The sequence below is a fragment of the Sarcophilus harrisii genome, chromosome 1, assembly GCF_902635505.1.
Source record: "Sarcophilus harrisii chromosome 1, mSarHar1.11, whole genome shotgun sequence".
NCBI classification, from domain to species: domain Eukaryota; kingdom Metazoa; phylum Chordata; class Mammalia; order Dasyuromorphia; family Dasyuridae; genus Sarcophilus; species Sarcophilus harrisii.
Genome location: NC_045426.1, coordinates 536,441,290 through 536,463,925, shown reverse-complemented (window position 1 = coordinate 536,463,925; position 22,636 = coordinate 536,441,290). Strand labels below are relative to the sequence as shown.

Here is a 22,636-nt window from a genome sequence, read left to right as displayed (position 1 = left end):
CTTTTTTTTTTTTGACTGCATGAAGCTATACTAAATGAAAAAAAGCAAAAAGTGGTCATAACTCAGCCCAAAAAGGGGGCTCAATGTGGCCTTAGACTAGAAAGTAGTACAAATCACATATAATTTTCCTGGTTTTCTCAGTTAGTTAAAACACCAGACTAATGAGCCTTGGGTTTGGGATTTTATCCCCACGTGGAGCAATTAGAATCAAAGAATAGAATGTGAGAGTTAAGGGATCTTTGAAGTCACCTAGTCTAATCTTCTTTTGCAACATACAAAGAAGGCAAGGAAATCAAACCAAAGCAGCAAAGCCCCAGAGGGAGATTCAGAAGGCAACATGTGCCAGGCAAATTAGACAGCTACCATCACTATCACCTTGACCACCAGCTCCCCTCAGACCTTGGTAGAAACAGCTCAGGGCTTTAAGTTCAAGAATAGCAGAGCCCCCTCATACCACCAGAATTGCTTCTCTTCCAATTCCAACAGTTATTATTGAGAAGAGAAACCATTATAGGAAGTAGGCTTACCTTTCACATCATCACCAGCAGTTGAATAAGCCACCAACAAATGAATAAGCACAAGAGCCTAACAGTGGCAATAATTCCACTCTCATGCTACTTTCCAGCCATTCCTCAAGATCAAAATCCAAGGAAGTAGCTCCTATGGAGAAGAGGTCAATCATCCCTACTAAATGCCAAACAACTGCCACTCATAAGGCAAGTAGTATAGCCCTCAGAAGGAGAAACAGGAAGCAGCATATGGAAGGTACATCAATCTATGGTCACCACTTTGACTATTGCCCCTGCTCACTCCCTGATGGAGACAGCTCAGGACTCTAAATCCAACATCCTTGCAGGGGTCCTCAAACTTTTTAAATAGGGGGCCAGCTCATTGTCCCTCAGACTGTTGGAAGGCCGGACTATAGTAAAAACAAAAACTTTGTTTTGTGGGCCTTTAAATAAAGAAACTTCATAGCCCTGGGTGAGGGGGATAATCGTCCTCAGTTGCCGCATCTGGCCCATGGGCCATAATTTGAGGACCCCTGTGAGAATAGCGGTATTTCAATCCCAGTGCCCCCAGTTGTCATCCCCAGAACCCCTGAGAAGAAGCACCTTCTTCTCCTACAGGCACTATAGACACATCTAATAAGAATCTAGAAAAAGAAGTGCTTGCCACCAAAGTTCTCAACACTTTGGCATCAGAAACTATTAGGAATGTTTCAATGAAAATAACATTAAAGAAAAGAACATTACCATCTGCTTTGCAGCTATACACTAAGAACCATGGGACCTCCTAATGTAAATTCCCAGAGAAAAGAAATTGTGTTACTTTTCTGTTTGTATTCACAGTGCTTAGCAGAGTCTTTTGCATTTATTAAATGGTTATTAAATGATGAATACTGGCTTTATTTATCCCTCATTTTTAGTGATAAGGAAACTGAAGACCTGGAATAGGAGATTTGCCCAAAGTCACACATTTGTATACAGGCAAGGACAAGATTAGGATCCAGGCCTAATGACTTCCAATTCAGTATTCTTCCTACTAATTTAATTATATTCTTCAACAATAATAATAACAGCAGGACATATATGACACTGTAGTTTAGATATTATCTTCTTTAAAATAATCTGTAAAGATTGGCTAAGATGACAGGAAAAGATAATGATAAATGTTGGAGGGGATATGGAAAAACTAGGACATTAATACATTGTTGGTGGAGTTGTGAACTAATCCAAACATTCTGGAGAGCAATTTGGAGCTATTCCCAAAGGGCTATGGCCCAGCAGTGTCACTACTGGGCCTATATCCCAACGAAATCATAAAAAAGGGAAGGACCCACATGTACAAAATGGCCCTTTTTTGTAGAGGCAAGGAACTGGAAACTGAGTGGATGCTCATCAGTTGGGGAACAGCTGAATAAGTTATGATATATGAACAATAGTGCTATAAGAAATGATCAGTAGGATGATTTTGGGAAAGCCTGAGATACTAAATGAACTAATGCTAAGGGAAATGGGTAAAATCGAGAGAACAATGTACACAGCAACAAGATTATGTGATAATCAACTTTGATGGACATGGCTCTTTTCAACAATGAGGTGAGTCAGGACAATTTCAATAGACTTGTGATACAGAGAGCCATCTGTATCCAGAAAGAGGATTGTGGAGACTGAATGTGGATCACAACATAGTATTTTCACCTTTTTTGTTGTTATTTGTTTGTTTGTTTTTTCTTTCTCATTTTTTCCTTTTTAGATCTGATTTTTCTTGTGCAGCATAATAAATGTGGAAATATGTAAAGAAGAATTTAGTTCTTCTAAACTAGGAGGTTGGGAGGGAGAAAAATTTGGAGCACAAGGTTTTGCAAGGCTGAATGTTGAAAACAATCTTTGCATGTCTTTTGAAAATAAAAAGCTATTATTAAAAATAAAATAAAATAACCTATAAAGTATGTACTGCAAGATTTATTAGTTCCATTTTAAAGATAAGAAAAATGAATCCCAGAAAGGTCAAATAAGTTATTTATAATCATGCCTGATAATCAAAGAAGGCGGGACTTGAACCAGATCTATTTCCAAATGCAGACTTTTTTTCACTATCTATTCCATCACAAGCAAAGAATAACAATAATTGTTCATATTTATACTGCATTTTACAGGTTATGAAATTATTTCCTCATAACAGGCAGGTCAAAGAGTATATTCTCTAATTTAAATCATTTTACAAACTGCTGCACATCTGGATAGTGCACATCAGCCCATCTCTAGAAGCTAAACATTTTAAGAAAGTTATTGACAAACTAGAAAGCATCTGAAATGCAGAATCTAGGATGATAATCCTTCTGGAAAGCATCTCAGATAAGGAGTTGGTTAAAGAGACAAATTATTTAGCATGGTGAGAAGAAAGCTAAGGGGAAATAGAACAGCTACTTTCAAATATGTGAAAGGTTGTTATATGGTAATAAGGACAGACAATCTCTTTTGTCCTAGCACCTAGGACAACTGGAATAATGTTGCAGAAAGTCTGACTTCAGTTCAATTTTTTAAAAAATTCTAAAGACAAGGACTATACTATGGCCTTATAGCATAGTTCTTTGTTATTGAAGAGATTCAGTCAAAACATCTATCAGGGTTAATGATAATTTATACAGAATGACAAGGAGATTCTTAAGCTGGGGATTGGGATATATCTTAGGGGAGCTGTGAACTCAGATGTTAAAAAAATATATACCTTTTTATTTTCATTAATCTGTGATTTCATCTGTAAATTTATATATTTTATGCATTTGAAAGCATTATTCTAGGAAAGTGATCAACAGACTTCAGACTGCCTAAGGGGTTAATGATACAAAAATAGCTAAAAAAAAAAAAAAAAAAAAAAACTCTAAAAGAGAGGTTCATACCTTACAAATTGTTTTCCTTACAATTCTATGAGGCGGACAGGATAAGGAGCCTCATTTTACAAATTAGGAAACTGAATTACACAGTAGTCAAATGACAGCTGCCCAGACCAAGTTGCTATGTAGCAGAATTTGAATGCTGGTCCTCTCTCTCCAAAATTATAAAATATGAGCTAAGTGAATTGCCAAAATAAATAATGTGAAAAAAAACAACTGTCAATTCCTTCCCCCAGTATAGAAAGCAGCTAGTGAGATGTAATAGAAAGGTGTCTTGTGTTTGACAAAAAATTTCAAGAATACTTCCAACTTTAAAATTCTGGGTTTCTATGTCTTGCATAGTGTCTTCATATACTTGTGTGTAGATGACAAAGTGTATCAACTGTTTTTGAGGAAATGAAGAACTAGGCCAGCATGTATGTATAAATATGTAAGCATATACCATCTTCCACATGTGCATACGCCTTTATATTAACTGTAGGGTTAAGGGATGTGCCTTAAAAATCAGTCAATACAGTTGTGTTGATTCAATTGTCCCATTGGAATTCACATTAAGATTTATTGAACAAACTCTAAACAGCATAAACCAGAATAGAAGAGTTAACTGAGATGTAAATTTACAAGAGAATTGTAAGATTTAAGTGGATTATTTTTTTGCTTACTATAAGCAAAGAAAATAAAATTATTTATAGGACATCCTACATTTTAATGTTATATTAGCTCTTGTAGCTATCTGCTTATAATTAGGTAAACTGACTCACTGCTCTTAATTTTTTGCTTCTATGAACCAATTTGTAAAGTGCAGATTAGACTTTTAAAGCAAATTAAATTCATTTTGAAAAAGATAATTTGTTTTTTTTTAACTTGCTAAACCTGACAGCTTAGTGAAACAGTGTTGTTTAAGTTTACAGAGAAAGGCATGAGTCAGTAGTATGTAATGACAGTACTTGCATCTTTGAAATTCAAAAGTTTTGGCTACTGTAAAAAGCAGAGAAAAAAATGACATGGGAATTTCCTAGAGAGAAATGCTATTGGTTAAATATTAGACATTGCAGATAGAGCAGATTCCCTCCCATAAACCTTCTCTGCTAAGAGGTTTTTCCATAGAACAGGTGTGTTGAAACCAACATTATTCCAACATTATTTCAACAAACCAAACATCCAAACTATGTAATCATCGAATGACATCTGGGCTTGATCTGGCTGACTGATTATAAAAGAGTCTTTCATGATGATTAATGGATATTTTCATTGTTTGTCCATGCTAGAGTCTAGAGCAATAGCATTCATGTGGAAACCGAACAAGCAAAAATAAAGAAACCCCACCTTAGACAAAGGAAGGAAAGAAAAAAAGACCAGTGCCCTCCATCTGTTCTGAAGTATGCTGAAACTGATTAAATCCTTTGATAGTAAAATACTGGCCATTGTCCCTGGAAGATGACACTCATGAACCAGGACTGGAAGGGCTTTGGGAATCTGCTTTTCTAGTACACAGGGATAGTTTTGCATTGCTTTATACATGGTGATTCCCTCTTTTTCATCCAAAAGATGCATTTACAAAACAGCAGGCAGAACAAAGATCACAGTCTCTGGCCATGAAATGAGCAAACTTATCTGGCATACACTAGAATCAAATCCCTGACCTTGGCCTCATTAATATAGTACTCCGGATAAGCTAATCAGTACTGAAGGGCTGAATGATTTATTAGTGGTATGTGTTAACACTGGGAATTTACAGTTTCCCACACTCTAAAAATATTCCTTTTCCAGAAATTTCAAAATAAACACTACCTTCTCTGAACTAAAGACAAATCACCTTTGTGGAGTTGACTGTCTTCTTTGTGGCTTCTACAAACTACCCAGAAAAATAAGTATACATCTGATGATGCTTTTTTACCTTAATTATGCTATCTCCCCAAAAGTCCAATTCCCTGCACCCTTTAACCACTTTTATGCTTCTTTTATTCTCTGCAGCTTTTTCATGGAAAAAAAATATCGAATTTCTCCTGCATAGATTGTTACCTCTTCAGATACTGTGGTGTTCCCTCCCTTCACTCTTCACTAAAACCACAATTAAAAGGGAAAAAACCCTTTTCTAATCTTTTATTTTCATAGAATTACCACAAAACTTGTTTCCTTGTCCTCCCCATGTTGGTGCTAGAAAATCATAATCAATACAAATGGATATACATGAAGACAGAGAAAGTGTTATATAAATTTAAAAAGAAAAAAATATTGCAAGGATTGTCCAAATCATTCCATCCTTGGGAGAATATGGTTTGCTACCACATATGATTAATATCTTCTATAACGTTAATGAAATATGCAGTGGTGAAAACTGGGTTCAAATTATGCTATTAAGCAAGACACTTCACTTGTCTAGGCCTTGGTCTTCTCATCTGTAAAATGGGGGAATTAAAAGGTGATTTCTAAAGATCTTTACATTTCAAAACCTGTGAACCCATGTGATGATTTCCCAATGCCTCCCCTTTATAGTTTCTATAAGAATCTAATAAATTCCAGCATCTTAGGTTAGACAAGATATCAAAAGGTGAGTTCATATCAAGCTATCTTCCCACTATCCAATTATGCCTAAATCAGTCACAATAGAATGATCTAATCTATATCTTTATCTAATCTATATCATTTCAGTAACTAATTAAATTCATTGTAACAAATATTAAGCACTTCCTCTACGCCAATCACTGTTCTATGGGACACAATAAAATGATTAAGACATAATCTTCATGGACATTATAATTCTAATGGGGTATGATATAGCACAGAAAAATAACTCTGAATACAAAATGTGTGTTACATGTTTAACCTACATTGGATTGATTACTTTCTAGGACAAGGGAAAGTCAGGAGGGAGGGAAAAAATTTTGGAACACAAGGTTTGACAAAAGTGAATCTTGAAAATTATCTTTGCATGTGCTTGGAAAACTTAAAGCAATTATTTAAAAATTAAATACAATATTAGGAAAATTATCAATATAATTGACCATTATCAATAATCAAACTAACAGAAATCATATGATTATCTCAATATATGCAGAAAAATCACTTGACAAAATACAACATCTATTCCTATTAAAAAACACTAGAGAGCATAGGAATAAATGGAATTTTCCTTAAAATGATAAATAGCATCTATCTAAAGCTATTTGCAAGTATTATATGTAATGGGGATAAACTATAAGGATTCACAATAAGATCAGGAGTAAAACAAAGTTACGCATTATTATCACTACTATTCGATATTGTACCAGAAATGTTAGCTTTAGCAATAAGAGAAGAAAAAGAAATTGAAGAAATTAGAATAGGTAGTGAGGAAACAAAATTATCACTCCTTGCAGATGATATATGTTCAATTGTCTTTGCCCAATTTAGTCACTTAAACCAAGAATAAATGTTTATTCCTACCATTGTATTCATCAAAATACTTTGTGCTTGTGTTTTATTCAATTTTTCTAACTTCAGCAAAAAATAATAATAATAATAATTCATTTGTTCTAAGAATTCTCCTAAAATGTACATTTTAGTACCAGTTTTCCAGCAAATAGATAGATATTGAAAGAACCCCAACAATGTCAAGTTCTTTAGTTTGGCAGAACTGGTAAAATGTCCAAAGAATGAGAATGATACTTAAATTCTTATTTAAATATGTCCTTTGTGATTATTTTAGTGTAATGAAAAGAACTCTAGGCTTGGAGAGAGATCTGAGTTCTAATCACCATTCTCTTCCTACTTTTCATGATATTAAACTAATCATATAAACTTTCTGAGAACCATTTTTCTTGTCTGTAAATTGCTGGAGTTGAACTAAATTAATTCTGTGGATTTTTTATAAATGCCATATTAAAGAATTGATTTAAAACTCTACTCTTATTGTCTGGAATTCAGCACAAGGAAAAACAAACAAGGTTAAAAGACTTAAGAATTCTGATCAATGGCAATAATCAACCATGATTCTAGAAAAAGCCAGTGATGAAACTCTTCCTGGGAGAGCAATGATTGAAACAATTCAGAAATGCATATTTTTGGATATGGACAATGTGGTGATTTGCTTTCCTTGACACTTATTACAAGGATTTTGTTTGGTTCTTTTTTCCTCCACAATGGGAGAGAAGGCAGGAGGGAAGGAAAATACATTTTTATTCATTGAAAAATATTTTTTTAAAAAACAACATAAGCAGAGATGAATACTGTGTGTCTTACTGGAATGACCAAAAGGACTAAATTGGAATCAGAAATTTGATCCAAAAGAAATATTAGTTTGAAGAATATTTTACCATTTTAGCCCGGCTTTAACAATTATATAGGTTGTGTTGGCCTCTAATTCTTTATTCAATCTTTTAGACTTACAAAAGAAATTCTAAATATAAAATGTCAGCTACACAGAATTCAGTACAGCAAGCATTATATAAACATACAAGTCACTGTGGTAGGCACTAGGCATACAAAAACAAAACAAAAACAATGAGTTTACATTCAACATGATGGAGGTGTGGGAAAATCACACAGAGAGAAATATGTAAATCAAGATAATTTGAGATGAGTAGTATACTAATAACTGTGGGAAGCAAAGGCTTTCTGGAAGAAATGATTTATTGGTTGTTGCCTTTAAATCTTAAAGAGGACTAAAAAGTGTGGGTCAAGGTACAGTGTGAACAACTGGCTGATTAGCCCAATACAAACTCAGAAGACTGACACAATTGGAACACAAATAGTCCATATGAACATCTGGAGCAAAGATATTCTAAATTAGCATATCTCACAATTTTTTTTTTGAGCTACTGAAATTCTACATAGAGTATAGCATCTTTTTTGATGCAGGCATAGCATTCTGGACTCTTATTCCAGCATGTTCCATACTTTTCAATCAATCAAAAGTTCTTCAGAAAGACACTGAGCTTGTCCCTATCAATGCTTCTTCTGACCTCCATGTGAGCAATTGCCTTGTGTGAGTCTGCTGTAAAATAATCTTTTAAGCAAATAATCTTTAATCTTTTAAATAATAAATAATCTTTTAAATAAAATAATCTTTTAAGCAAACATATTTTTGGTACCTAAGCCTTAATGAAAGTTAAGGTTAGAAGTAATGAGAGACTTCATTCCAGAAATGGGGACCAGCTTGTGCAAATGCAAAAGGTGGAAACTAGAAGTTCTACTTCAGAAAACAGCAAGTGGGCTAGTTTGGCTTAAACATAGATTAAAGGAGAGAAAAAAATGAAGATCCAGACTAGAATAATCAAAGTATTTAGCTTTCAAGAAGCAGATTGATTCTATTGTCAAAATATTTTTCAGATTTATATATAGCATTCTTTGTATAATAATCTGGCCTTTTATCATGACAAAGATATTTTCACATTTTCTCCTTCCACTCTTTCTCCACCTGCCCCCCAATCCACACAACTTTCATTTTTTTATTATGGACAGCACATTGATATTTGAGCATTGTCAATAAAGCCAAGTAACAACCCTTAAAATAGGACTTTTAAATTATTTGAAGTAGTAATAATAATTTTTTAAGGTTTTGCATACTTCCCAATTTTTTCCCAAAAATTCTAGAAGTAAAGGTAGTTAGCTTGAAAAACATATAATCTGGATAACCCCATGCTAACTGTAGACTTACTTAGGAATTTAACTATTTGGAAATGTCCCTTTGAACCCAGAATTCCAGAGCTGAAAGATTAGTGAGTTAAACCACATAGCCCCCATGCCTACCTACAGTCAAGTTAATAATTACATCCAATTTAATTTTTAGAATCTCAGACTTGAGAGAAAGTCTTTAAGTAACAACCTTATGGTATGTTCTATTAGAGTTTGCACATGATTATTAAAAAGAAATTAGACCTCTGTGAAGTTTTGATAATAAGATTAAAAATCACAAACCATTCTTCTGAAATTGTTTAGCAGCCTGAAATATAACCAAAGTTCAGTCAAAGTTTGCAAGATAGGCAAAGATTCAAGATTTTCAGGACTCTGCTAACACTTCTCATCTTTCCTTCCTTCCCTATTTACTCCATGCTCTCCCGTCAATTTTTATAACCCAAGGGGATGAAAATAATTCCCAAGTCTCCACAAATCAAAACACACAGCAGGGTTAATACATTCGTGGAGGGAAGTCTGATGGAAAAAGCATTCTGCCAACCATGGGAACAGTTCAAAGGTATCATATTTCACATTTTGCAGTGGTTTACTTGGCAGCTTGTAACTAGTATCAATATAACATGAAAAGAATTGATGCAAAAAACTCTGTGAACCCCATAAACTGTTAGGTTTAAGCAATCTGTGCACCTTGAGAAAAGGGATTTTCAACCAGCTCATCTAGGAGCAAAAAGTAGGCCACAAAAACATTCAGATGCTAATGAACAGAGGAAGTCCAAAGATAATTCAAAATCTACCAATCTGTGTATGGGTCACAAATGTGTTCATTCATTCAACAAACATTAAATCTAGTGTGTTCAAGGCTGAAGCTACATGGTGAAGTGGTTAGAGAGGTGACCTCTAAACCAGGAAGACAAAGATTTAAAATCTACCTCTAACACTTTATTAATATAATAAAGTCACTTTATGTCTCAAGACTCTAAGCAATTCTCTTAAGACTCTGTGGCACCTGTGGTACCTGAAGGTAAAGGTATCCTGATAAATCACACAAGTCCCTATCTATTTGTTCAAGACCTTGTACTAGGTGCTGGAAGCACAAAGATTTTTTTTTTTAATGGCACAGTTCCAACGCTCAATGAAAAATATCTTTTGAAAACTTGAGATTTTCAGAAGACACAACTCATTTTCATGAGCTAATAATTAAATGGTTAAATTTTCCAGGTTCTTCTCCTTACCTGTGCTACCTATCTTTTTACTTCTCAATAGTACCTCTATCAGTGAATGAGCTAAGGGAAAACAAAAGAAACTAAAGCTTGAAAAATACAATAACTTTTTAAATGCAAGTAGTTTTAGAAGAGGTTGAAACTATTGACTAGTATTTGTGTTTCAGTTACCTATACTATTTTCTCCCCTCAGTCAAGACTAAACCAACAAGAATTTTTCATATAGCACCCAGAGTGCAACTTGAATGAGATAATCAATGTGAAAGAACATTCTAAACCTTAAAGCACTATATAAATGACAATGGAGTCTGTTTCACACTAATTCTATCATAAAAGGCTGGTTCTAATTCAGAATTACAACTGAAAAGCACCAGCCAGGAATTCAAAACAATTAATTATATGACAAAATAAAATTTCAACAGTACATTGCAAATATAAAGAGTAAATACATATAATTATTCAACCATAACTAATTTAAAAGAGAAAAAACTAGCAATTTAACCTCTCAGGGCCCCAAGCAATTCTCTCTGGGGCTCTAAATTGCAGATTATGTTCAGGTCTTCTTTGGAGACTTCCTTCATTAGTAGGATCTGGTCCAAAAATCCAAAAAATTAAAAAAAAAATTTAAATCTAATTTTACCTTAGTCTGAGAGAAACAAGTAGCAGGTAGTAATAAAAAGACTTAAGGGTCTATTTCATAAATTCTGGTGTGAGGGGCATTATTTGAAGCTGCCCACAGAACTAGAAGGGACTTCTAACATGATCTAGCCTCATCCTTTTCACTTTTACAGAGGAAGAAAAGGTCTAGAAAAGGATCCTGTTGTTTAGTCATTTGTTGCCATATATGACTCTTTCTAATCCCTTTTAGAATTTTCTTGGCAAAGAAACTGACATGATTTGCTATTTCCTTCTTTAGTTCATTTGACAGATGAGGAAACTGAGGCAAACAGGGTTAAGTGACTTGCTCAGATGCCACAGCTAGTATGTATCTGAGGACAAATTGGAATTCAAGTCTTCAAGACTCCAGATGTAGAATTCTATCCACTGCACCACCTAAAAGCCCCTAGAAAAGGCTCATAGGCTCATAGATTGAGAATTGCAAGGGACCTTGCAGATCCTCTAGTACAACACTCTCATTTTACAGATAAAGACACTGTAGCCCAAAGACATGAAGTAATTTATCCAGGGTCACACAGATAATGTGTGATCAAGCCAGAATTTGAATGCAGGTCTTAGTGTGATTTGTCCAAGATCACAGAGATAGTAAATAATAGACCCAAGTCTTTAATTCAAGGAATATTTATTAAAGCATCTACTATGTGAAAGGTATTGCACTAAATGCTGAGGATTCACAAACAAAAACAAAAACAATCCTTGCTTGGAAGATGTTTACCTTTTCCTAGGCACATGATACACATGAGCACAGATAAGCAAATGCATTTGAAATGAGATCTCCTTACTCCCTTTTTATGATTCTTTCCATTGTACCATGATGCTTCCAACTCACGGCACAGAACTTAAGGTCCAACATGTCCCACATTGTAATCTAGCCATATTTATAATAAACTGAAAGAGCAAAAGTTGAAAGGAGTCCTCAAGTCTGCAGAGTTGAAATCTACTAATGGTGAGATGCCATATGAAAAACTGACAGAGGCCAGGTCTTTTGAGCATGTAAAATCTAATTCATTTATAGCATTGATATAGATGTGTATCATCTCTCCAAATGCATGCTTATTTTTTTTAAATCCACTTTTTCTTCAGTAGCCAAATATTATCTTTTAGATCAATAATCTCTTAAATTCGTGTAGTTTTTTCCTTTGCACCTTCCAGTTCTTCACATCAAGCCACAAGTATTTGTTAAGTGCTTACCATGTGCAAGATACTGTGCAGGGTAAACAAAGAAAGACCAAAAGAAAAAAAGTCTCTGCTGAACAATGGCTCATACTTTAAAGGTAATCTAAAGTCTTCAACACTTCTCACTTCACTATAATATCAATGGACCTGTGATCTCATCAAGGTAGATGCATATTTGGGGTAACAGTAAGGAAAACAGTATCACTGTATTGTAGAATATATTCTTTACAACCCAACTATATTGAATATTCAGAACAATCCAGGACTACAAAAGAATTTAACAAAGGTCAATGTGAAATTGGCAATTCATACTTTAAAAGTCTGCATGGTTTTGAGTTTTAAAGGTTATAAATTCTTAAACATTATCCTCTGTAAATTATTTAAAAGAGCAACCATATTGGACAATGGTCTTTCTTCTCAAAGATTTATCATAGTCCTTTGCCACTAAGTTAACTCCAGGCTGGAAAAAATAGTACATTGTAGTAAAACTACAATTTTTTTGTGATTTTGTGATTGAGTGAGTGATTGAGGATGATCCTAAGTGGTCATCTATGACTGTATGAAAAAGACTGCCTGTGAAGTTCCAATCAAAGCTACAAGGATTTGGGGAGTGGAGCACATACCATAAATCATATTAGGTTACTGCTTACCACAGTAAAATGAGTCAGCAGATTAGCTATTTTTAAGTATTTGAAGGGCAATCCATTCAAATCAAGATTTTACTAGGATGGCTTGTATCCAGAGGAAAAAGTAGAAGAAATTGGTAGAAATTTACAAATACATTTAGTTCTGCTATAAAGTACTTCTGAAAAATCAGAATTTTCCAGAAGCTAAATGAGCTGCCCATAGGAGGAGAGAAAAGAGAAATGGTGGTAGCTTATTTCCTCTGACACACTAGAGGTCTTCAAGTAATACCATTCTTCAGGTATGGAAAAGACAAGATGATTTCTGAAATCTGTTCCAACTCTGACATTATATGATTCCATGAAAATAATAATTCCCTCTACAAAAGTTTTTCTGTCAGGTCATCCAGCAGTCAAAATATATCTTTCCATTGAAACAATGTTGTAAATGGTGGTTAAGTTCCAAGGATAGCCACAAAAGTTTATCTGACCTATAATGTATCTAAAATACAAGAGCATTACAATATATGGTATATTATAGCTCAATATATACTATATAATAAGATACTATATAATAACATAGTATTTTACAGTATATATATATATTTTGTTACAGTATATCATACTAAAACAGTATACACATCAGAGTTATTATATATTAGCATTATATAGCAATATATTATAGTACATAAATAATTTAGAAGCAAAATGGCACAATGGATAAAGACCAGATAGATCTGAAATACTGGGCTTTAAATCCTACCTTTGACATATACTAGCTGTTTGACTCTGGGAAAATTACATAACTTCTCAGTGCCCTGGGCAACTAACTGTCTTTAGAACTATAAATTGCACATCTAATCTGATGTGATAGAAGTTCTCCTGAATTTCCTAAACTGATAAAATCCCAGATCCAGTGAAAGATAGACAGATAGAAGGATAGATGGATGGATGGCTAGATATGTGTATGTATTTATGTATTTGAATACATACACACAAAAACTTAACTATCTTTTGAGACAATATTTCTTTTGGAAAATATCTTCATTTGGGGCAGCAAGGTGGTACAGTGGATAAAGCACCAGCCCTGAAGTCAGGAGGACCTGAGTTCAAATGTGGTCTCAAATTCTGAGCAAGTCACTTAACCCCAATTGCCTCAGTAAAAAAAAAAAAAAGAAGAAGAAGAAAATATCTTCATTTTTCTAATATAGTATGCCAGCAGTACTATAGGCCTGACAATGAAAACCTTGATACCTTTTCCCACAATTATCTCTTATTGCCAAATCTAAAGGTCTTTTTTTGAAACTCATCTTTCTTAACCTCTTTGCAGCCTATGAAACTGTTGATCAACATTAGAAGATGAAGTCATACATTAGAAAGTCAGTTTGTATATTAGGAGATATATATCTGCTAAATATATATATATATATTATATATATATAATATCTTTCCTAAATATGAATGTATGCACCTACACACACATATATATAAACTGTGACAAGTCAACAATAAAGAATAAAGACTAACTGATGATCCCAATAGGAAAGAAGAAAAAACATATATTAATTAGCATTTTTGCTTCTGCTTCTATTACTAAGGATAATTAGCAACATGGCTTGTTTTTATTAAATACATCAGAATCCAAAGTAATTTATGTTTAAATTTTACAAGATTGCTTGAATTTTATAGTTTTATATTTCAAAGGAGGAATCCATGCTCCCTCAACTTTCTTACATTGATACCTATAAGCAAGCCATACAATCCATCTTAAGGTAACAAATAACTATCTTTCACTAAAGAATTAGGATCTTCAATAATTTATTAATTTTCATCCTGCTACAGACAAATGATACTGAGTTTTTAGTTTTGATGTAGGCATAACATCAAAATGTATACCTTGATGTACTTTAAACTATGTCTGTCACTTTCATGAACAATAAGTTTAACAAACATTAAAAATCAAATTTTAAAATGTTACTGAAATACTCATTACTTTTTAAAATTACATAGCAAATTAAAATATTGGTTATGTGTAAAGTTGTATTTAGGAATAGCATATGTACAAATAATTTCAGTAATGAAATACATTCTTCCCCCCAATTTTTCAGATACTATATATTTAACTATATTCCTTTAGCAATAAAGCTTATATGTACATGAAATGTGAGAAAAGAGTATTTTCCTGAGGAATGCTAAAAGGATGTTACAAATCTTTGTGTGTGTACTGTTCCCTTAATAATGTGACAAACCCAAAGATGTTGTTTCTTACACATAGTAAAAGTGGGAAGGAAAAGTTTTAGCTATTGAACAGAAATCTGGAAAAGGTTAAAACTTTGACTAGACTTTTCTTTTAATCCATATTGTCATAAGTAAAGTGATGAAAACTTTTTACAGAGTTCCCAAAGTCCTATTGAGATTTCAGAGGCGTTTGGAACCTTAATTGTGCTTGCTAACTAGAGTTTGTTCCAAATCCTCAAAGAAGGCTTTATCTTAATTAAAATTCAATTTTGTCATTTTCAATAAAACCTAGGAAAATTTTTTGTATTTCTAAGAGTAAGTCCAGTGAAGCAGATAGGACTGAGAGGCTACTTTTAAAAGCTGATCAAACAGATGAGATAAAGCACAAAAGTAAAGGAATGAAGTCAAAATAGAAAGCAACTAGCCAAGTTCAATAACCTTCCAATCTTATTCACCTAGATATTGTGTTTAGCACTCATGATTTCCAGTGGGATCTTTGCTATTCTAACTGGGTTCTCTTTCTCATCATATCATCCCGGGGATAATGAATTGTTTAGGGAAATAAAGGTTCAAGAGAAATAGGATTTTGTGTCAAGGTTCAGAGTCCCTTCTATTTTACATCAAAAATTACTAAGAATTTCACTACAAGAAATAGGCAATGGGTACACAATGCCCATTGCTGCTACTATTAGATATTGCTTCATATCTGAATTAGGAAATTAATTGTTTAAAAGCTTTAAAAATGAATATGATATAAAATAAAGATCACTTTCAAAATATGAACTAGTGTCTTCATTTTTTAAAATGTCAAAGAGGTATTAATTCAGACTTAAAAAATTTAAATTTAGTGTAATTACCTCTGAATTAACAACTTCCATTGATCTTTTCTTTGGTTCTCCAATGTCCAGATAGCTGAAAAATAGATAAAGATCACTTTTTATAACATTTGAATGAGATAATTAGTATATGTTAACAATTAATGAAAATACAACAAATACAACAACAACAAAGATATACAACTTTGGCAACCAAAGAACTGTTAAAAATTGAAATAATAAGCCATATCTAAAAATTCATATTTTTTTAAAAAGCTAGTGGCAAGAAATGCTTTCCACATTATTGATAAGAACTTGATAATTTCTTCTCTAAGTTTCAAGAGGTGAGAAAAAAAGAGATACTTTTATTAAAGAACTTTAACTATTCAATAGGTTAGATACCAATCCATCTGGGATTGTTCAGGTATAATCAGAGAGTGATGGATTAGGTGATCTCTAGAGGTCCCTATTTTTCTATTATAGTTGGATTGTACTGGATTTATCTTTTTAAGCCTGTTCTGTCATTTTAAATAACTGCTAGAACAATACATATATAATAGATGCTCAATAAATATTTGTTGCAGTAAATTCATCTAATACTAAATGTTTATATTATTTTCTCCATATCATTTAACTTTTTATCATACTGCTCTTTCACCAAAGGAGGATAAACATTTCCTTTTCTGTCTAAATATTAATTCAAAAATATTTAAACAAAAAAATTTTAAGGTCCCTTATATTAAAATGTACATATGAAAATAAGCAACTCTCTCCTTTACAAGCATATTTAGACTGAGTAAGCAAGTATGTCATCTTTCATACCTGAGAGGTTATTCTGTATTTGTAAACTTCAGGAAACACCTCATGTTATGCTCCACTCTTTCCCTATCCTTCATCTAGTCTAGAACTTTTTTAGCTACCAGATACAGCAAACTTATTTCTATAGAATCATTAAGTATGGTGACACAGAGACAGACAATTCTGACTATTAAAAACATCAATCTCTTGTAAAAATATAATTTCTCAATATCTTTTAATAATAACTGACATTTATATTACTTTATAATTCACTAATCTCTTAACATAAATTATTTCCTTTGACTCTCAGAAAAACTCTGAGATAGATATTATAATTCCCATTTTATAGATGAAGGAATTGAAACTCATTTGAACTCAGGTCTTCCAGATGCCACATATAGCCTTCTATATACTATGCAATGTTGTGTCACAGTGTCTATAATAAACAGGTTCCCAGAATTTTGTTTGGGTTCCAAAAGCAAAACTCTAGGAATCTATTAGTAAAATCATAAAATTTGGGTATAAGACATTCCAGGATGAAAGTTGCTTACTTTCATTTAAAAAAAATACATTAGCATTGCTCCTTCTCTCCATTATCTCTCCACTCCCTTCTCTTCTCCATATATATAACTGGCCCTGAATGAATGACAACATGGACTTTTTCTGGGTTTCCTTCTGCTAACTCATTTCATAAACTCACAAGTTCACATTTTTAAAAAGTAAACATTTAATTCCATTAGGATGTTATGATTATAATAGCAATTCATATTTCTAGCACAAATGCAAATAAATTATCAGTCAGCCCAAGAAAAACTCATAAATAACTGTATATTTAGCAATTGGCATTAGCTATAAATTGGAAGCAGAAATAAATGTTCTGGTCTCCCAATACTTTAATATTTTATTTTACAAGCATAAAGATAATAACTAATATTGTTTTATCACTGAAGTTTACAAAATAATAGATAAACAGATATAGATAAAAGCTTATTTAATCCTCACAGCAACCTTATAATGTGGGTGCTACTATCTTCCCCATTTTAATTATAAGGAAACTGAGGCTAAGAGAAGGTATGTTACTTGTCCAGTTAGTAAGTGCCTGAAGAAGGATTTAGAACTCAGTCCTTCTTAACTGAAAGCATCACACCATCAATTCTACTACATTTAACTGCCTAACATTAAACTTCTTGTGATATACAGTTTGCATTTATTGTGATTTGCAGTAACTATTTGGACTAGAGTAATATTTGTTTTTATCTTTTGATTTAAAGAGTCCAAGTAGCCAAAGGAGATTAATTAAAGAATTCTAAGTGATTGTTTCTGGATTGTTGTTTTTTGGGGGACGGGGGCATGAGGTTGGTATCTATATCCATAGTACTAGAGCACAGTACTGGGAAACATAATACACAATTGATTAACTGATAGATTTCCAAATATTGAAACAGAACGTTATTCCTTCTGAAAATGTGCTCAACATAAAAATTATCATGTAGTAGAAATATCAATGTCATTTGGTCTGCTTTATATGCCAGTTCTGCCATTTACACCACATGTGACCTTAGTCAAATTAATAAACATATGTAAAATTAAAGATTTGGTTAAGATAACTCCTAAAATCTTTTCTACTTTCTGAATCTCTATTATCCTATTAATGTAAGATAAACATGACATATTCAGTGTTGGGTATGTTACCAAGCAAAAAAAAGAATCACAAACTGGAATGTTACAGTTTTTCTACTAAAGTGGATGCACTAAAGTTCAATAAAAGCTCCTACTAGATCTGCTGTTGCTGTTTGTTTGTTTGTCCTTCATTCTGGAAAAGGACTATGACATGTAAATGAATTAGATTTAAGTGAGGATAGTCTGTGTAAAGTCACCAGTCTCACTTTGTCCTCTGGAATCATCTGGGTCCAGGATGACAGATGAGGATGACTGGAGATGGTTCTTCATGCAGTGAGAAACCTTGGCCTTTTTAAGCTAAGGTCTTTAACAAGTCTTAGTTTGACTGAACACCTATTCAGTTTCAATTTTGGTCAAAAATCTGTGAGAGTCTTTTCCTTCCAGGTCAATTTTTTTTTAACTAAGAAATCAGAAATGAATTGGAGACCCAACTCTTCCCAACTATACCAAGGGGAAATCACTTCCTTTTTGAGTCTCACACCTTTCTCTTGATCTATGACTTAGATGCTCTATTCAAGTCCTCCCCAGTTCTAATTCTATGATCCTGTGATCTGACAGTTCTAACATTGGTGATGTAAAAATCTATATCTGAAGAGAAACATGACTAAAATTTATTGCAAGAAAGTTAATTTTGATTGGTTTATTTCAAGATGGGAGAAAGGAGTTTACCCCTCACCTTCCACAAAAATAAATCCCAGAACTGTCTATTTCTTTGATCTGGACTCAGATAAATTCAATAGTAGAAGGAAAAACCTGGACATCTCCATTAGTATTTGAAGAGAGATTATTCTTTTAAAAATTATTTCTATTTCAAGATTAACACTATATTTTGAGTCAGAGTCAGTATGATATAGTAGAAATGGTATTGACTGAGGAATTAGAAGACCTGGATTTCAATTCTGTTTCTGATCCTTAGGACCTATATGATCCTTGGAAAATCCCTCATCCTCTTAAAAAAAAATGAGGAGGTTAAATTAGAACACCTCTGAAATTTCTTTCAGCTCTGGATCTATGACCCTATGTCCTTGAGTCAAACTTAACCACTTACCCATTCAATCAAATTAATGATTTTGGATTAGCTACAACTTCATTAATTATCCATCTTGTCATCTATACAAAAGGGGACAATAATATGAACCCCCAAGTAGTTTTTATGAAGTTCAAGTGTAAATAATATATTCTTGATGACATTTGTTAAATGAGATATTTCTTTAATTTAACAGTGTATGTAAAGAATTTTGTAATTGTAACAAGTTGTAGAAATGTTAGGCATTAATGCTTATAATATTTCTCCCACAGTGTGGTATGATGTTAAAAAGTCTCCTCTTGAACAAAAAGTAATTGATTTTAAAATATATTTTTAAAAAAATAAGATAAGTAACAAAGAAAAATAGATAGAATCCAAATGTTGGAGATGCTAGATGATTATAATTGCTTCTTATTCTTGTTCTGTATCGTTCCAAAGAGCTGTGTTTTACTTTATGCCCAAACTTGAAGCCCATTTATAATGCTGATACACCTCCCTTGTGAATTCCTTTCTCCATTAATTCTTTCCTTCAACCCTATTAATTTTACCATGAACATTCAACACAAACATCAATTAGTATAGAGAAATTCCCTCTGCTGCACTGTATAGAACTGTAGGGCTATGAACTGTATGAAATATGAAAAGCCCAGTTTGGCATTTCCTAAACCAACCATATAAACAAAATATATAAGTAGTCCATGGCAAATATGACTCACTTGAGTTTCTTGAAGGCTTCCAGGCCTCCTGCCACGTAGTTCCCCCCACTCTGAATCTGGTCTAGCTTCCGAATTCGGTGGCCTGCCCGAGGGGTATAGATGTTTCGGACAGCTCCAAAGGGGGCCTGAACCCCACCTGTCACCTCCTTCAGAAAGACATCAAAACTGGACACCTTTTTTTCATGGATGACCACCCTGCGTCCAGCAAAGAAAGGGTCCCCATTGCGATACACCAGTACACTCTTCACTACTGGCTGAGTCAGGCAGTTGGATCTTGTACTGGTGCTGCTCATCTTCTACCACAGGACCACCTCCTTCCTGCTTCTTTCCTTTTTTGTTGGCTGGCTTCTTAGCAGCTGTCAGAGCCTCAGGCACAGTCTACAGCTATATTTCTATACCAACGAGTTCTTCGGAAGTCTATGACAAATACATACATATACTGAATCAACTACTGTTGGGATAAACAGATGTAAAACTATCTGGTATACACAATGTATAGATTGACTGTGCAGATTGCAGGATTTAATGAAGGTATTTTAACTATGCACCATAATCTATATCAATCAGCATATATATGTCCTCTCTATAGATATGCACACACATAAATTTAACCACATAAAAGCACATATATATATTTACTCTTATATGAGCTAGAAAGCTTTGTATCATATTAAATATGTATGTCAAATACATTTTGTACCTTCTTAAATATATATATGTGTGTGTGTGTGTGTGTGTATATATATATATATATATATATATATATATATATATATATATATATAAAACAAAGAAGAAATGTGTTGTGCATGTGCCCAAAAAAAGGCTATGTGCAAAACGGTATGTTTCATAAAGGGGACATGGTAAGATTGAGAAGGCAACTAGAAATATTATAAAAAACAAAGTTTTAGGACCTATTTCTGTTACTCCTCTCAGGCACTTTTATTCTCTCCTTGCTCCCAATTCCAAAAAGTTTAAGGCAATAAAGGTCCTTGACTGCAACTCCTAAGACGCCTTGCTTCCTCCCCGTTGCTAACTCCAAAAAGTTTCAGGCAACTGCAACCCCCAGGATTCCTCTTTCTTTCTGCAGCATTGTTCAAGGAGGCACAAGGCGCATCGCCAGGTAGAAAAAAGGGAAGAAAAGAGGAGCTATAGCAAGAACTTCCTTTTCCCCTCCCACTCTTGATCTGCAACAATCTTCTAGTCCATGGCTTCCCTGCTCTCAGCACAAGCAGCAGACACAAGTGCATTATTTGAATAGGCAAACATCAGAGTACATCAGTTCCCAGAGCTGGATGAGGCGATGTGAGGTGACTTAAAGGGAGCCCCAAGTAGAAAAGACTACATACCGACAGTTGCTTGGCCCGAGAGACTGCAACCAGGTGCAACTGAATCTTCAGCCTAACCTGGCAAGTGGGCCTTGTTCTGGTGCTCCCCGCCAGGCGGCGGCGGCAGTAGCGGCTAGAGAAGCTACTGCTGCAGGTGGCTGTTCCCCGGGAATTAGACGCACGCGGGGTCGTGGGCTGGCTCTCTCAAGCTCGGGTGACTGCGGGGCTGGAGTCGGGAGAGCGGCTCGCGCGGCTGCTACGCTAGCACACTAGTGCGGCGGGCAGGCGGTGGACTTCTCTGCTGGTGCTGTTCCTATTGCTGTTACGGCTACTCCAGCACGAGGGCTGTCTACACCCATGGGGGAACGGAGTTGTTATTTTCTGCCGTTTCCATAGCAACCGCAGCCACGCGCAGAGAGCGGAGTCCGCAAACTATACCCAGTGGCGTGCTTGGGTCCCCAGGGAGGGTTGGGGAGACACGTATTCTGCTTGTACATTTGTCCCGTGGCCTATCAGAGAGATACGGGTTCTGGAGAGACGAAGCATAGGGCACTTGGAAGTTTTCCTGTCGCATCAATCAGTCTACAAGGATGCATTGAGCATGAACTTTATGCCTATAACTGTTAGCTATTAGGGAAACAGAAGATGGACAAGAGATGGATTAAGCTGGAAGCTATTTTAGAGATCATCTGATCAAATCTTTCTTTATTTAAGGGGGAAACAGACTTAATGAGTAAAAGTGAGATGGACACGAGATGCAGAAAGACAGTTTGTTTGAACGTCACCAACGAGAGAATTTGTTTTGCAAATTTATTACAAGATTGTGGGGTGGGGATGTTTGGTTTTCAATTTGAGGTAAGGCAAATGTGAAAGGAAATAAAATTTTTATTTTTAAAAAAAATGACTTACTAAAAGTCACATAGGTGTTAAATAGGAGAGCAGCTCCAACCCACTCACACAGTTTACATTATTGCATCACACCTGGGTATCTGTTTTCCTGTGCAATTAGATTAGGTTTTGTAGGGGTGCTGAAGGGCAGTCACAAATTTCTTGGGAGAGGTTAGGCAAGAAAGAAACTCTTTTCCACAGTATGTAACTTTCTACTTAAAGAAAATAGATAAAAGCATAAATATAAAAACAGAAAAGCTACTCTAGCCATATTTCTGCCATTGGATGCTGGAATATAAATGACTGATGTGTATTCTTGGGGAGCTTTACCATGCAGTAATCTGAATGTGTAAAAAGTACTGAATGGCATCACAAAACTCAGCTGACTTGAAAATTGTTCTTTTTAGTTGGGAAATGGGAGCAGTTTGTGAGTTGG

General features: G+C 34.2%; 1 protein-coding gene across 7 annotated transcripts in view; it reads right to left on the bottom strand.

The window, feature by feature from the left end:
• Nucleotides 1-21,693, bottom strand: part of DCDC2 (doublecortin domain containing 2) — a 250,189-nt gene extending 228,496 nt beyond the window's left edge. Inside the window, exons 1-3 of one of the 7 annotated variants that reach the window (XR_004231004.1) lie at nt 21,334-21,691; nt 19,985-20,401; nt 15,806-15,860 (exon numbers count right to left, since the gene is read on the bottom strand). Coding sequence is in view for 6 of the 7 variants with exons in the window: in XM_031946781.1 (XP_031802641.1) it covers nt 15,806-15,860; nt 19,985-20,277 (348 nt within the window). In the remaining variant the exon portion in view is untranslated. Of the gene's footprint in view, nt 1-15,805; nt 15,861-19,984; nt 20,402-21,333 lie in introns of all 7 variants that reach the window. The other 6 variants (XM_031946781.1, XM_031946782.1, XM_031946780.1 and 3 more) reach the window with 6 other exon arrangements.
• Between the last annotated feature and the right edge of the window lie 943 nt (nt 21,694-22,636).